The sequence below is a fragment of the Mirounga leonina genome, unplaced genomic scaffold (genome assembly GCF_011800145.1).
Source record: "Mirounga leonina isolate KUSES-001 unplaced genomic scaffold, KU_Mleo_1.0 Mir_166, whole genome shotgun sequence".
NCBI lineage: Eukaryota > Metazoa > Chordata > Mammalia > Carnivora > Phocidae > Mirounga > Mirounga leonina.
The window spans coordinates 21300167-21317046 of NW_023270418.1; the positions used below are offsets into that span (position 1 = coordinate 21300167).

The following is a 16880-nucleotide window of genomic DNA, read 5'->3' on the forward strand; positions in this document are numbered from 1 at the left end:
CTCACTCCCACCCCATCCCAGGCTTTTGTGGATTTCTTCTCTCGGTGCCTCCATGAGGAATATAAGAGCAAGGGCATCTTTGTGCAGGTGAGTGGGTTTGTTTCAATTGCGTATCCCTGTTTTTGTGTGGTTTCCACAGCAACTGTTGCCGTCTTGGCAACGAACGAAAATCCCATTCCTAAGGAAGTGAGTGTGACGTCAGCACACCATTAAAGACATGATTTCTTTCTCTTTTATGCACTTAAGTCTAGATTTTAAAAAATTACCCCCTAGAATTCTGAAGTAGGGATACTTAAAGTAGGACTAAGTGCACGGTTTTCTTTCTTACAGTTTTATTTTGAGAAAACTGGGACTATCAGTATCTCTTAGCTGCCAGATGTGTAAGGTATGCTGTGATCTGTTCCCAAAGCCACAGTGTCAGAACCACAAGGGCAGGCAGAGCGTGCATAAAGCCCGCGCTTTCCAGAGCACGGAGGACTGCGTGCACCAGGATGACTTAGGTGTGGTAGCGAGTTTTCGTGTCTTTTTTTTTTTTTTAATTGTGGTAAAAATACGTAACAGAAAACACCATTTAAATCACTTTTAAGTATTCCGTTCAGTGGCATTAAGTACATTCACATTGTTGTGCCACCATCAGCACCATCCCTCTCCAGCACTTTCCCATCTTCCAAAACTGAAACACTGAGTCTATTAAGCAGTAACTCCTCACTTCCCCCTGTCCCAGCCCTGGACACCCTCCATTCTACTTTCTGTCTCTCTGAACCTGACTACTCAAGGGACCCGCTGTGGGTGGAATCCTACAGTCTGGGTCCTTTTGCACGTGGCGTTTTGCACTTGGTGCGACATCTTCACGGTCCACCTATGCTGTACTTTATCACACTTCCCTTCCGCGTGAAGGCTGAATAGAATTCCATGGTATATATACACTGCGTTGTGTTTAGTCATTCATCTGCTGTTCGCTGAAATTAGGTGAGTAGTGCCGCTGTGAACATGAGGTATACACCTATCTTTTTGAGACCCTGCCTTCACTTCTTTTGAATAGGTACACAGAAGAGGAGTTGCTGGGTCAGGTGGCAGCTTTATTTATATATATGTATGTCTGTATCTTTTTTTTTCTTTGAACTGCCTTACTTTTTTCCGTGATGGCTTACCTATTTTGTAGTCCCACAACAACCTACCAGGGTTCCAACTTTTTCATATCCTTACCAATACTTTATTTTGTTTTTTGTTTTTAAATAATAGCTGTCCTAATGGGTGGGAAGTGGTCTGTCATTGGGGTTTTGATTTGCATCTCCCTCATGATTCGTGATGCTAAACACCTTTTCAGCACCTTTTCAGCTGCTTACTGGCCATTTTATATCTTCTTTGGAGAAACATCTGTGCAAAACTTTCACCCTTTTTCATTTTTTAAAAATTTTTTTTAAAGATTTTATTTATTTATTTGACACAGAGAGATATAACGAGAGGGAACACAAGCAGGGGGAGTGGGAGAGGGAGAAGCAGTCTTCCCGCCGAGCAGGGAGCCCGATGTGGGACTCGATCCCAGGACCCTGGGATCATGACCTGAGCCGAAGGCAGACGCCTAACGACTGAGCCACCCAGGCACCCACTTTCACCTTTTTAATTGGGTTGTTAGCTCTTTATTGTTGAATTGTGGGAGTTCTTTATATATTCTGGATATTAACCCTTTATCAGATACATGATTTGCAAATATTTTCTTCTACTCTGTGGGTTGCCTTTTCATTCTATGGATTGTGCCCTTTGATGCACCAAAGTTTTTAATTTTGATGTAGTCAGTTTATCTATTTTTCCTTTTGTTGCCTGTGCTTTTGGTGTCCTATGCAAGAAATCATTGCCAAATCTAATGTCATGAAGCTCTCCCCCTGTTTTCTTTCAAGAGTTTTATAGTTTTGCTTTTACATTTAGGCCTTTGATCCATTTTGACTTAATTTTTGTAGAGACCTTTGCTTTTATTATGTAGCTAACAGACACAATGCTGTGAAAATATAATACCAAATATGAGAGGAAGCAAATGTAGGGATTTTTATGAGTATCTGTCTCAAAGCAGCTCTTATTCAACACAAAGAAATAATGGCTCACAGTGTTTCCCTGCTTAGGCACATTTTTAACGATGTCTTAGGGGAAGTTGCAATGCGTACCCCTTTCCTACTACCACCCACGACCTGCCCCCACTTCTTCACACACCCTGTTGTTCATCATGGCTCTCATTATTGCAAGCCTAGTATTTCAAATTTTGCACCCTGAAGCCCCAGATGATCAGTCATTATAATAGCTAATATTTGAAGGGTTACTTTCCAGGCACAGTGCTAAGCACTTTATATATATCCATTATTTCGTTTTATCTTGTAATGACCTCATAAGGTGGTGTGATTATCATCTTCTGTAAATTTATGGAAATCAGAGTTAGAGAGTTTAAGCCATTTGTCCATGTTGAACCAGGACTCAAATCTGAGGCCGTTTGGCACCAAAGCGTTTGTTTTTAATCACTGGGCTCCTAACTTGAGGCCTTTAGGACAGCGCTGAACACATTGGTGCCATCAGTGCTCAGGCAGTTACGGATTCAGCTCCATTTCCTCCCTTGTATCTTTGGACAGTCGAGATGGCCCGAAGCGTTGTCTGGATCTAGCTTCTAACCGCTTATATCCTATGAGTGGAGACTATAGCTAAGTCACCCACAGTGAGAGAGAGTGGTAGGTAAGGGAAGGGTAGGGCCAATGTTTCCTCATCTTCCAGGGCCATCTTAGAGTCTGCTTCCTCAAAGCCCCCTCCTGAGGTCTCGCCCATGTCGTCCTTAGATGTCATAGCCCTTTGACGTTATTCTGATTTGCAGCTTCCCATTAATACATAGGGTACATTGGGGAGGAAGACAGGGTTTTCGAGAATCCTGAATTTTACACTGAACTACCGTACTCCCCCTTCTCTCCTTGACCCTGTCTTTTTAATGCTAGTAGCTGAAATCTGCTGTGTAGAACATGGTGTATTTTGGTGACAAGGAGCCAGTAAAGCATTGAGGGGATGTGAGGTATCACGTGCCACACAGTGTCGTGCCATTTCTGTTGTAATCAAGTTATTAATTTCAAAATTTTTAAACACCTACTGAGATTAAGCAGGAATCTCACAGATCCATCAGTGGGTGACCTACAGGCAGCATGGCCAGAAGCTGCAAGTGCTTGAATGACAAAAGGGAGTATTACACTCTTTGAGCACAGACGAGCGATTTCTGAAATTCTCTGAACAGGCAAGACCGTCTCCTCTCTCATTCCCACAGCTTGTTTCCCTCAAAGATCTTTTCTCCATATTCTCTGCCTATTAGCCTGGCGTGACTAGAAACTACGACAAAAACATACTAGCAATTTGTTTTTTGAAATGTTTAACTTTGATAAACTTGTTTTTCCCCAATAATGACTTCTCAATTATGTAATTTCATTGATCATTGTCTTCCTTCAAGTGAATTCATTCAAGGTTTAAATGTAGCGTGAATTTGGCAAAAAATAAAAATAAAAGCTCACATGTTTGTGAAGGAAAGTACGGCTATCATTTCTGTGTGAACACATCAGAATGCTGAAGTAGAATACAATGTCATACTAGTTCTGATCAAAGGGACAGAAACGGCTGGCCTAAATAAAGCTCAGTTAAAAATTACTGGTTTTTCTTTGGTGGTGGTTTATGTCTGCCTGTTTTTTTGGGCCAGGAGTTATTTATTGGCAATTTTCTTTTCCACTCTATCCCCCATGCTGTTTCCTGGGTGATCTTGCTAAAATCCAAGTCAGGTAATGTTGCTTTCCTTCATAGTCCTCCAGTGGCTGCCTGCGGTGTTTAGGATTGAATTCCGACTCCACAAGGCCATCGCCTCTCTAGCCACCCCGTCGTCCCTCCCTGCGTCAGGCCGGAGTGGACCTGTGGTGGCCAGGACATGCTCTGCCCTCGCAGACTGGCTTCTAGGCTGGCACGCCTTTCCCCTCTGCTCCCCACTCCCTGTCTCCCCACCCCATTCGTGCCTGAGCCTGTGACCCATCTGTCTTTCAAGGCTCAGGCCACACTTTACCTCTGCTGGGAAACCGAATCTCAGCCACGTGATGTGCCTTTCCTTCTGCTCTCCTCTTTCTGGTTATATACCTTGGTCTGATACTCTCTGGCTCCCCTGCTTCCCCCCACTTCAACACGTTCTTGAGATCTGGATTTTTTTTAATCTTGTTTGTCTCTGTGTTGCTAGGGACACATGTAATTTGGGTAGGGACCTGCCTTTTGCTTGGTATCAGGGAAGACTCTGGTTATGCACGGCCACACTTTATGGTACACAGACATGCATTGTAAAGGCCCCTTGAGCTTCTTCTCTTGCTCCCATAGGCCTCTGGTCTTGAATTCTCAACCTCTGTATCTAGAGGGCTTCCAGGCTAATGCTGTGTCGCCACATTTCAGTTTCTTCTAATCCTTGGAAGGAAAGCTATCTTTTTAGGTCTCCCTTCATGTGAATGTATATCAGATTGCTCTTTGGGGAGAAAAAGAGAGGGTTTTTTGAATTTAGGTTGTTTTATCTTTCCATCTTTCCCTCAACTTCTTTCCTATAATTTTGTGAGAGCATTTAAAATTTCCTTCATGAATTCAGATTTGCCATGAAATAAGCATTTTGTGGAAATGCAAATGAACAGTTGAGACAGCTAATGAAAAAAAAAGGTGAATTTTGGATCTGATAAATTCTGTTCATTATGTTTGAATTGAGGGTAAGAAGTTCATTCTTGAGTAAGCCTTATCTTGTGTTGGTATGTTGGTGAGAACTGTCTGTTCTCATTACTGCCCTATGATTAAAGCCCGGTCAGAATTATGCTTAACTCTTTCAAAGGGCAAAATCATAAGTGATCCGACTGGCTAGGTGGTGGGCCCCAGTACCACCTCCTTCAGTATGCCACAGACCAACTAGCCATGAATGCTGAAAAAGTATAAGAAATAGCTAAGACTAAGCCATCTTCTTGAAATTACACTTCCTGAACTCTTATTCTGTGAAACCTTCAGAAGCCGCCTTGTTTTTTAAAAACTCTTCATTTGGAAATAACTTCAAATCTACAGAAAAGCTGTAAGAATAAGAACATACAAAGAACATTCTCGTGCCTTTTACCCAGATTCACTTCATGTTATGCAGCTTACTTCATTTGCTTTATTATTGAAAGGTAAGTTGCACACATGGTTCTTTACCTCTAAATACTTCCGTGTGCACTGCCAAAGGTTAAGGATATTCTCTTATGTAGCCACAACATAGTTATCAACTTCAGAGTTAACATTGATATAATATTTTTATCTCATTTACTGTCTGTATTTCTGTTTTTGACTCCATAATATTCCTTATGGCATTTTTTATTCTCCAGTAAATAATTCATTCTAGGATCAGGTACTCTATAGAGTTGTCCCGTCCCTTTAGTTTCCTCTAATCTGGAATATATCCACAGCCTTTCATTGTTTTTATGACACTGACATTTTTAAAGAGCAGAGTACACATCCTGCTCTTTTTGATTGAACACTGCTTGTCTGGGGTTTTTCTGATGCTTCCTCCTGGTTAAATTCACATTATGCTCTCCTGGCCAAAATGGCACACATGGTTTTATATCTTTCTCAGGGCATCATATCCAGAGACACACGATATCCATCTGCCCTTCATTGCTGATGTTGATTTGGTTGCTTCATTCAAGGTGTTACCCAGTTTCTCTGCTGTATAGTTACTGTCTTTCCCCCTTTGCATGACTAAGTAATCTGTGGGGAGGCACTTTAAGATCAGGCAGATATTCTGCGCCCATATCAGTTTAGTTTTCCCTAGGTTTAGCATCCTGTGATGATTCCTCACAAACCTGCCTTATGAAGAGGTTTTTGATGCTAAAGAATTCATGAAGCCCTGCCTGGCTAGTTGGTCATTTCAAAGCAAGAAGTCACAGCTTCCTCAATCCAGGCCATGGTTTTATGCAGACCACATTTGTCACTGGTATGCTTAGGGGCAGTGAGGAAGGGACGCTGGGCTTGGCGTCAGCAAACCAAGGTTTTAGTTCTGATATCACCCAGTCAGTGGTCATCTGACCTACAGAAAGCCGCTTCATTACTTTGAGCCCTAGTCTCCCCTTCTGGCAAGTGGGCGCAAATGATGGGGCAGATATAAGAACACCAGAAACTGAATTGATATGAAAGTGTGAAGAAGAGAGGAAAGAAACTTGCACTTATCGAATATGTACAATACGTTCCATGTTTCCCACTATTTTGTTACCTTATTTGAGATAGACCTCAACCTAGTTCCATCTTACAGATAGGAAACAAAGAAGCGATAGAAGTTGTATAACTTGTGTAAGGTCAGTCCAGTGTGTCAGACGACAAATGCCTGCTGCTTGCCAGGTCCTTAGCGAGGCAGGGAGGTAACAAAGGTGAGTAAGACACCATCCTTGTCCTCAAGGCACACACAGAAAGAGAAGACAGATATTTAAACACATTACAAAGACAAGGGATGTTAAGTCCAAAACTAGAGGTATATATCATGCACCACATTTCTTCAATCCAGACATATTTAGAGGGTACCTAGTAGTCTGGTACCTGGGGATACAGTGGCAAAAAGACAGACAGAGACAGATGGATGTGGTAGAAACTTATGTTTAGTGGGGAGACAATAAACAAGTAAACAGATACACGAATGAGATGACAGTATACAGTGATAAGCGCTATGAAGAAATTGGAGGAGGGTGATGTGTTCAAGAATGTGGGAAAGTATGGGGAATTTACCCATCTCTGGATTTGTAACCTGGGTTTGAATAACTCCGAAGTCTGCATTCTTTCTGTTTCACACGGAGGTGTTTCTCTGCACCATACAGTTTTCTTCCTTGGAGCTGGGAAACCAAGTGTCTGGAAATGCTATCAATGAGATCATTTGCTAACTGAAACCATCCGTTAGGGTTTAGTTTATCTGACTCTTTACCAGAGGACAGATGAGGACATAGGTCAAGACCACGAAACCCAGAGAAGGTGGTTGTAGGTTTCAGCTGGCCTGAAAATGAAATGGGTTTTCTCATTTTTAGTGTGAGATTGCAGAAGAATACTCGATTTAGATGTGAACTTACTGTAATGGGGACATTCACTGGGGCCCCTTCTCTTAAGTTACCACCTTCCAGTGCTTTGGTCCTCTTGGGTGATGAGAGATGATGGTTTTGTTAATTCAGCTAAATGCAGTTTTTAATCAGAATAAATCTAGAAAATAAAGAGGACACATTGAGATGAGGGAGAAAACAAAATTCAAGGTTTTTTTTAACCAAAAGAAGATATTCCTGTTTTATATTTTGTTAAATATTTTATAGCTTAGAATAATCATGGAGATCTTTTGGGCTTCAAAGAGCTAGAAAGCTAACTATTGAAAAGTGACTATCAGGGTTGAAAACGGAATTCTTCATCCACTCTTCTTGTTAATTGCCAATGCCAACAAAAGAAGGTAATGGAGTGTGTCTTTCTTAGTGCAGATGGAATCTAAGTAGAACTATAAAGCAATATGATTCTCCCAGGAAATAATCATATCTGGTCAACTGCACCAACTTTGAGAAATGGCTTAAGAATAGTAATGTTCGTCCTGTTGGGGATCATTGGACTCTGATCGCTTCCAGCCATGTGAATCTCCATGTTTGTCATTGATAACATCTATTTCGCCTGGCCCTTTACAACAGTGTTGCACCACAAGAACTAAAAGACTTCAGGGGTAATAATTGTAAGATGTCAGAGTAAGTCCAGAAAGAACTAACATAGCCCGGTGGTTACCTCAGGAGTCACTCTGTAAATATGGTGTTCTTCCACTTTTTACAAAATATAAAAATTCAGCCAAGTTTTTCTTTCTAAATTTATTCTGAAAAATATAAATATTATAAACCTTAGAAAATACTAGAGTTCAAATCCCACACACTTTAACCGACAGTTATTTTATTTAATCCTCGTAATAGTACAGTAAGAAGGATGCTATATCTCCCAGTTGCAGAGGAAAAAGCTAAAGCTCAGTATTTTGGTCAAGGTCAGACAACTAGTAAGTGGTCAAGTCCACCTGATTTCAAAACTGACATTCCCCCACCTCAACACCCTACTATCTCTTTCTCTCATACCCCAAATTCAGTGCATTGGGAAATCTTGTTGACTTCAGTATCCTTTTTTTTTTTTAATTTTTTAAAGATTTTATTTATTTATTTGACAGAGAGAGACACAGTGAGGAGGGAACACAAGCAGGGGGAGTGGGAGAGGGAGAAGCAGGCTTCCCGCCGAGCAGGGAGCCCGATGTGGGGCTCGATCCCAGGACCCTGGGATCATGACCTGAGCTGAAGGCAGACGCTTAATGACTGAGCCACCCAGGCGCCCCGACTTCAGTATCCTTTAAACATATCCACTATCTGACCACTTTTTGGGACCACCGCTGCTACCACTAATTTAAGCCATCATGATCACGTGCTCTGAACATTTTGCAGTACCTTCCTACCCAGCCTCCCCTCCTCCCATCCTTGCCTATAGCCCCCACAGTCTGCTCCCAACAGTCAGAGTGATCGCTTTAAAGCTAAATCCAGGTCATTTCACTTCTCTACTCAAAAATTCTCCTGTGGCTTTTAATTTCTTTCAGAGTAGAATCATGAGTTCTTATGACCTACCGTGTTCTGATTTCAAACATTCCACATTATCTCTCATCCCCTGCTATTTCTCTGGCTTCCTTGCAGTTCCTCAAACACTTCAAGCACATGTCTACCTCAGGGCCTTCGCACTTCCTGTTCTTTCAGTCGAAAAGGATCTTTACCCAGATAGCTTTTGTGCTAGCTCTCTCCCTTCATTGAAATCTTTGCTGTATGTCACCACATCAGAGAGGCCTTTCTTGGTCACCTGCAGGAACAGCTTCTGTCACCTCTGTCCTTAGTCAGGCTTACTTTTCTTTTTTCCTTTTTATCATCACCTCCCAATGTAGTATCATTTTTTACTACTTGTTTGTAGTCTTTGTGTCCTACCCTCACCCCAGATATAAGGTCTAGAAGATTAGGGACTTTGCTTCTGTTCACAACTGTATTCCACCGCTAACAGCAGTGTCCTAGTAGGTGCTCAGGTAATGTTTGTTGTTAAGCAAATGTTTTGTGTGTGTGTGTGTGATATTACGCAGTTTTTCCTTTTGTTATGTGAATGTTTAACATATAAATTCCACATATTTGGAGGTAGGTCATTTGTGAGATTATCAGCCAGTCAGTTTTTATCAAGGATTTTCTTTGTACAGAACATACGACGTTTTTACTCCTTTATTTGGGGCTTAGGTGTTAAGGCTTATACGTAATGTTACTGTGGGGCCTTTGCTCAATGCCATGTCATCAGGGCTCTCTGCCCCATCAGAGTGATGAGATAAGCAAGAGCCTTTTTGTGGAAATGCTCATCTGATGGCCTGCAAGTAAAGTAACACCAGCTACCCAAACTAGGATCTGTGTATGTAGTTACAGGTCCTCCGGAGGATATCAGATCCTGAAATGGAAGATGAATAGACAGATATAAGGAGAAAATGTTCTCTAAAATGCCTCCTCAGAGCCACAGCTTCTGCCTTAAGAATGTGTGCCTGTCACATTGGTGAACTTGATGCTCACAAAAGGCAGATCGGACATCGTGCCCAGAATTCCATACTGTGCAAATGGACTAGAGTCTGGTGTCTGCTGGATCCACGTTTTCCAAAGCCTGGTTGTGAGTTGTTCTGGTCATTTTTAAATTCAAGAAGGCATGTTTAGTACAGGTGACAACAGGAGAGATGCTCAACCACCCGAAGTTACAAGGTTCAGTATCTGATTCTTGAATACCTGCCAAGCAGTGTTGGGCATCCATCTTTCCAGTACTCCATGACATTAAGTTACGGTAGCCTTCCTGTTCTGAGTCAGGCCCCCTCACTTGTTTTGTAAGGACCAGATTACCTAAGCAAGCTACTCCAGTCGGGGGGGGGGGGGGGGGGGACCCCCCGCGTCCCCGGGGGTTTTTTTTTAAAAAAAAAGTTGAGGGGGATCTGGGTGGCTTAGTCAGTTAGACGTCTGCCTTCGGCTCAGGTCATGATCCCAGGGTCCTGGGATCGAGCCCCTCATCGGGCTCCCTGCTCAGCGGGGAGCCTGCTTCTCCCTCTGCCTGCCACTCCCCCTGCTTGTCTCTTGCTCTCTCTCAAATAAAAAAAAAAATCTTAAAAAATAAATAAAATGAAAATGAAAAAACAGGCTGAATAAGGACAAAACAACAGCTTTGCTTTATGGCCTAATTGTTTTCACTTAAGGATTCTAAATTGGAAGATCAGGGCACTTGTCTGCACCTGTGGCTGAGGAGACCCAGGTTGTTTCCAGGCGGAAATCTTTATAATGGCAAAATTTTGAGCTTAAGCAACTTGTAAAATTTGTTCTGCCCAAAATACTTCCTGTAGAAGGGTGAATATCTTCTCAACCTGTTCATTGTAATGTTTCCATGAGTGGCAGGAGAATGGATCAATTTAATTATTGTTTATTGTGTTTTTGGTGAACTCTTTAAGGATGTACCTAGATGACACTTTGAGGTACATTTCTTTACTTTTACACATAATTTAAAATACTCCTTTTTAAATTCTTGGCAAGTAGTTAGACCTATAAGTTTGTCTTAGTTTAGATATATGATCTTGCTTAAGCTTCAGAATATCTAAAGTTTTGGTTTAAACTCTTATTACATTGTCAACTTCCTGGTGTAATTAATTTTCTGGACTGCAGTGGTGGAAGGGGGCCCCAGTACAATTCTTCACTGCCGTGCATACTGAGGAGTTCTGTTGCTAAGTCACTCGGCAGATCTGTGCGTCCCTCCTGTGTGCTAGGTGCTGCTCTGAGCATTGGCCATATGGTGGTGAATAAGACCATGTTCGCATAGAGCTGATACTCTCGGAATCTCTACTGTCGAGTGATTGGGTTTAGTTTTCTGTTCCATTTAGCTTTCCTCCGGCCGCTACTCCACACATTTCTGACACCTGAACCATACTGAACAACTTGTAGTTGCCTGAGAACCTCATGCTCTCTCTCCTTTCCTTTGCTCCTACTATTCTCATTACCCAAAATGTTCTTACCTTGTTTGTTTACCTGGCAAAGTCCTCCACTTTATTTAAGACTTCGCTCTAAACTTATTTTGTCTCTGAATCCTTTGCCTCTTCTGCTAGGCCATGTTAACTGCCATTATCGGAAATAAATACCCTTTCCAGAACAGAATTTACATTTCTTCGTTGGAAAAAAAATAGCTTGACTTGGGATTCCTAGGCATGTGTCTCTTGCCTCCACTTCCTGAGCTAGGTGGTTCCCTAGGCTATCTGGATGGTTTAGCTGAATGGTGAGTGAACTTGTGGCACCATCAAGTGGTTCAGCCAGGCAGTGCCACTTAATTCTTCCGCAAGATCCAAATAGTCCAATTTATGCCATATATCTACAGAGAGAGGGAGGGTGATAATATCATTGTATAATTGGAAGGTATAATTATCAGACCATCTTCATCCTGAGACACTCAGAACTTGACAGAACCCTCAGCAGGCTTGTGATCCATAGATGGAAATGGGTTTTTAAATCTTCACTTTTTTGTAACCAGGAAACCTGAGACAGAGATGTGACACAGCTTGCTTGTGTCCTTTCATTACTCGAGATAGTGCATATGCATATGCTTTCTTTTGCTTTGTTTGCCACTCAGCTTGGTAAACAGTTTTCTTTCCTTATGCATTGTTAGAGTCTTGGTGAATTCTTCTTTTCATACTGTATCCTTGCTGCAATGTGGCTTTAAAATTAAAGACCTTTGGGGCACCTGGGTGGCTTAGTCAATTAAGTGTCTGCCTTCAGCTCAGGTCATGATCTCAGGGTCCTGGGATCGAGCCCCGCATTGGGCTCTCTGCTCAGCGGGGAGTCTCTTCTCCCTCTCACTCTCCTTCTGTGTTCTCTCTCTCAAATAAATAAATAAACATCTTAAAAAAAATTAAAGACCTTTTTGACAAAGTATTTTGCTCAGTAAGTGGGGGATACATGGATAGGGATAAATTCTCAAAAACCAAGAGTCACCTAATCACAGGTGGCTCAGGTATTGAGGTACTTGGGGGACGTTAGTTAACTTAGTGTGGGTTTCCGGCTGCAGGCACATAAGAGAAAGATGGAGAAGAGACCGTGCTTAGGCCCTTGGGTCCTTGGTTCTTACCAGGCGGGCTGAACTTTCAGCTCCCATGTTAAGGAGGGTGGGTTGTATTCCTTGACTCATACTTGGGAGTGGGAAAAATTCAAAAACCAAACAACCAAACAAACAAAAACCCCAAAGAGACATGGGAATATTCCTTCCAGCTCTCGGCAGGAAGGAAGTGCCTAGTCTGGAACACATCTCAATTTTATTTCTACCTGTAGTGAAGTTTTTGATTTTGATCACCAGGTATTCAATCCTCTTCTTCTTTATTTATTTATTTATTTACTTATTTATTTATTTTTTAATTTATGTATTTGAAGAGAGACACACAGAAAGAGAGGGAACACAAGCAGGGGGAGTGGGAGAGGGAGAAGCAGGCTTCCCGCCGAGCAGGGAGCCCGATGTGAGGCTTGATCCCAGGACTCTGGGATCACGAGCCAAGCTGAAGGCAGACGCTTAACGACTGAGCCAGCCAGGCACCCTTAATCCTCTTCTTTAACAGAAGTATCACTGTCGTTGATACCCTTTCCTCTCATGCACACACGATAAATAGAATACATTCACTCTTTGGAGAACAACCAAGCCCAAGTTATTTCAAACTATAGAAGGAACCTCTGGTGTCATGACTGGGGACCCGTTGTAATAGCGTCTCCTTGTGTTCTATGTTGAATCCTATCCAAATGTGTCAAGCTTAAGCAATAAAGAACCTGACGTTGGTTAAGTTCTTCTAACAGGTAGCGTTCAGATCTGTCCTCCCACGCCACTCCCATCAAGGGTCTCTTGGTTACCCAAGCTGTTTCCACATGTCTCCCCCACAAAGAAAAAAGAAAAAAGGTTGGGGGTGGGAGATCCGATCTTAGCAGCAGCAAAGTTTATAAAACTCAGACACAGAGTGGTAAGAAACTAGGGAGGAAGAGTAGTAGCTAAAGTCTGAGAAGGGGAAATGCTTATTTTAGAGGCACCAAAGCTGACAGAATCATCTTAATGAGCGACAAATTAGAAAGAAAATGAGCATTGTCTCTTTAGGAGGATAAAATGTCAAAAATCTCCGTGGTGGTTTTGTAACCATGTTCAGTTTCATCAGAGTAGAAAGAGTATCCTGTCCAGAACCTCTGCTCTCCAGGTTTGTTTAAGTGCCTTCTTTTTAAAGGTTCAAAAAGGTCTATTTCTGCTTATTTTTAATACTTTCTCAGTCTAAAATTGTTTCATGGATAGATTACCTTATTACAATTGATTTTATGCTGTCATGTATTCTCTCAAGCAGACTTTAGATTTCACCACAGTGTTTCTATGTTTCTGCCGCTAGGAGCAGTCAAGCAGTTCTTAGTTTGTGGTCTTCCTAATCAACAGCATGGTTGTTTTTGTTTTTGTGTTTTGTGGTGGGGTGTGTGTGTTGCCTTTCTAGAGTGTCCTGCCGTACTATGTAGCTACAAAGCTGTCGAAAATCCGAAAGCCAACCCTGGATAAGCCGTCTGCAGAGACATATGTGAAGTCTGCAATGAGAACGGTGGGCTTGCAGTCCCGAACCACCGGATACCCGGTCCATTTTCTTATGGTATGTAGCTCTGCAAGTCTCAAATCAGTACTTTGCTTTGGGGTTTTCTTTCCCGCTGAGTCACAAAATAGCATGTGATGTATCCGCATCTATACATTGTCTAGACCTACTAATGAGGCATCTATGTTTTATTTTAAACACCCAAGAACTTTCAGATTTACCGACAAAACAACAGTAGAGTAAAACAAGATCAGATGCTCTAAGTTAGCCCAAATTGTAGGCTGTCATTACATATCTCCCCATTTTCTTTCCCTAGGACTCAATACTTTCAGTTATGCCTACCTGGCTGTATTTCAAAATGACCATGAATTTTGGCAAGTCCACGCGGGCTCGCTATATGAAGAAAGCCAAGAAGAACTAAGCATTGGTAACTGTACTGAGTAGCTTGGCCAGGCGTGCCAGCTTAAGCGGGTTTACGGCAAGGCACCCACCCCTCTCCAAAGTCTGCGGCTGTCATTTTATCAGTTACTAATAAGGCTAAATGTTGTCATAATTGGGATGAAAGCAAAGTTGCCTTCAGGAGTTCTGGCCATATATTTTGAATACTGCCAGGAGTTATTTTGAAGTTTAATATAAATGTTCCTATCAAATGGACATAGAACTAATGCTAGCAAGAACAGTGTAATGGGAAGGAACATGATTTTGGCAAATCACAGAATGATTGAGTCAGACATAATGCTTCAGTGGTTTCATTTGGCCCAAAATGCCAATGATGATGGTTCTTGTATTTTCTCTGAATTATACTTTAAAAAGTAATGGCCATTTACTCTTTTTGTTTATTATTAACACTTCGAGGAAGTGGAGATTAATTGATTCACTTATGGGAGGACACACTGTAATATGCATCGCTATGAGATTTTCTGAAAGTATGTCCCAATTTGTACATTTATGTGGAACTTTTTGTTCTCAAAGGTAGCTAATGACATAAAAATAATACACGAAATATGGAGTTCCTTTTGACACATGAAGCCCACTAATATATGCTTTCCTCTAACACATATTTCTTCTCAGTTTAAATGCATGTAAATACTGAAAGCTATATGGTATGATTTATAAAGGTAAATGGACCAAAAAATACATTGAGATGAGCAGCCACCTACAGTGCCACTAAATCCCTGACCCAGGAGAGTGGCCTGCTTGGACCCCAGCCTCCTTTGTTTCTGCACTGCATCAATCCTGTTCACATATGTGACCGCAGGCTTTTCCCAAAACAGTAATGATAATGGAGAAGTGATAAATCGATACCCTGTAGATAGCAATCTGACTAGTTTTAATAAAAGTTGATTTAACCACAGTGATGATTGAAAATGTATTTCTTCGGTGCTTGAAATTAAGGCTGTTTTTACACTGGCTTACTGTAAGTGAAGACTTACTTTTATCCTGCTCCATAACTTGTTTGAGGGAAATCACCAAGAAGTAATTCAATATTGTGAAACATGTAACATGGAAGGTAGGTAGGTCTTTACCAAGGCTGTGGTTCCTAAGCTCTGAGTTTTAAACACCAGGAGATTTGTGTAAAAAAAAAAAAAAAAAGTAATTGCAGTGTTTAGTTTCTAGCTTTTAGTTTTGCCAGCTAAGGACATAAAACAAAAACAGGAAGATCCATTAGCATCATTACATAGAAGAAAAGACATTTTAGCACCCAAAAATTAAGAACATAATCTCAGAATCATTTAAACTGAATAAACGTAGTTTTATGAAAAACACATTGCCTTTTTCTCTCTCATTTTGTTGTTGAAATGGTGAAACCACAGTGACCTGGGTGATATTTTTATTTGCTTTCACACGTTGGTTGGTTGATTGTTGTGGGTGGTAGTTTTCAGTGGAGTTGGTAGTGTTGGGGAGGGATCCATGTACAAGCATACAAAACATGTTCCCTTCCCTCCAAGTTAGAAGCTTCTGAGCTGTAACTTTTACTACTTCAACTTGGCAAGTGTGCTCTTGTATTTGACACTGAAGACTGAGATAATGGCATGAAAATCTGTTTCTAGGCACATGAAAAAATTCATTAAAAGAGAACCCAGCATACTCCAAACTTTCAAAATAGTGGAGCACAGCTTTTAGACTTAACTTTATATCAACTTGATGTTATAGTCTGATGTGTGCTAGATAAGGTTTGAACCCAAGAGTGTAGAGTAAAAGAGAGAATGATTTATATAGAGTCAGCTCACCTCACAACACAGTGAGCCAGATTTTAATTTCTTGTTCTTTCATTGTTTCTGTACGGTAGCATGGGGGGAACACGAGAAGAATTGTCTTGCACACATAATGACGTTGCCATTCTGATTTTTCTTTGTGCCAGTCCCCCATACACTGGGAATAAATACAGATGTTACTATTGTTCTCAATGTCCTCAAATGTGGCCCTGCCCTAAATAGATGAATTCCTCTCACTGGAGCATTTATTGCATTGAAATACGACAGACCTGAACTTTATATGGAGTGAGCATCAGTGCTGACACCAAACAAATGGTGCGGATGCAGTGTGGAAGAGGAGATTTATTGTGATACCTTTCGAGAATGAAATGAACTTAAGTTGTACTCTAATTTTTTAAAATCTATTGACACCAAAAATTACCTGAGATTTAGGTGGTCTTGGATTCTGCTACTTTGCTCGGTAGTTACAGGGTCAAAGGAAATTACCAAAGCTCTTTATTGAATATGTTGGAAACTAATTCAATTAAAAAATGTTTAAGGACTCACTACTTTGTACTTTGATACTCATCTCATGATGAAAACATATACATGTGGACAGAATTTAAATTCCCTCTTGGAATGTAATTCTTTCTGTCGAGGTTTATGTAGAGACATCTAGAAATGGAACATGGTGTCCAGCATGAACACAAACAAATGAATCCATGTTAACGTGATGATGGCATATTACAACTTTGCACTCTCCTTTTACCTGTGTCACTGAAAAGCAAGCAACATGGGTACTATAAATGATAATCCTAAAAGGATATAAGGCAAGCTTGTCTTCCTTACTACAAAAGTTTCTAGACATAGCATTGGGTGCATTTATTGAGTGCTAACCATGTGCTATTTACTCTTCTGGGTGCTGGAGAAACTACAGTGAACAAAGGGACAAAAATTTTTGCCCCTGTAGAGCTTACATTTGAGCTGGGGAAGGGGAGGCAAGCCAAGGA

General features: G+C 41.2%; 1 protein-coding gene across 1 annotated transcript in view; it reads left to right on the forward strand.

Moving 5' to 3' along the window:
* Positions 1–15268, forward strand: part of HSD17B12 (hydroxysteroid 17-beta dehydrogenase 12) — a 156807-nt gene extending 141539 nt beyond the window's left edge. Inside the window, exons 9-11 of the mRNA XM_035012601.1 lie at positions 22–87; positions 13586–13735; positions 13992–15268. Coding sequence (XP_034868492.1) covers positions 22–87; positions 13586–13735; positions 13992–14096 — 321 coding nt within the window. The 3' untranslated portion in view covers positions 14097–15268. The remainder of the gene's footprint in view (positions 1–21; positions 88–13585; positions 13736–13991) is intronic.
* Positions 15269–16880: the final 1612 nt, after the last annotated feature.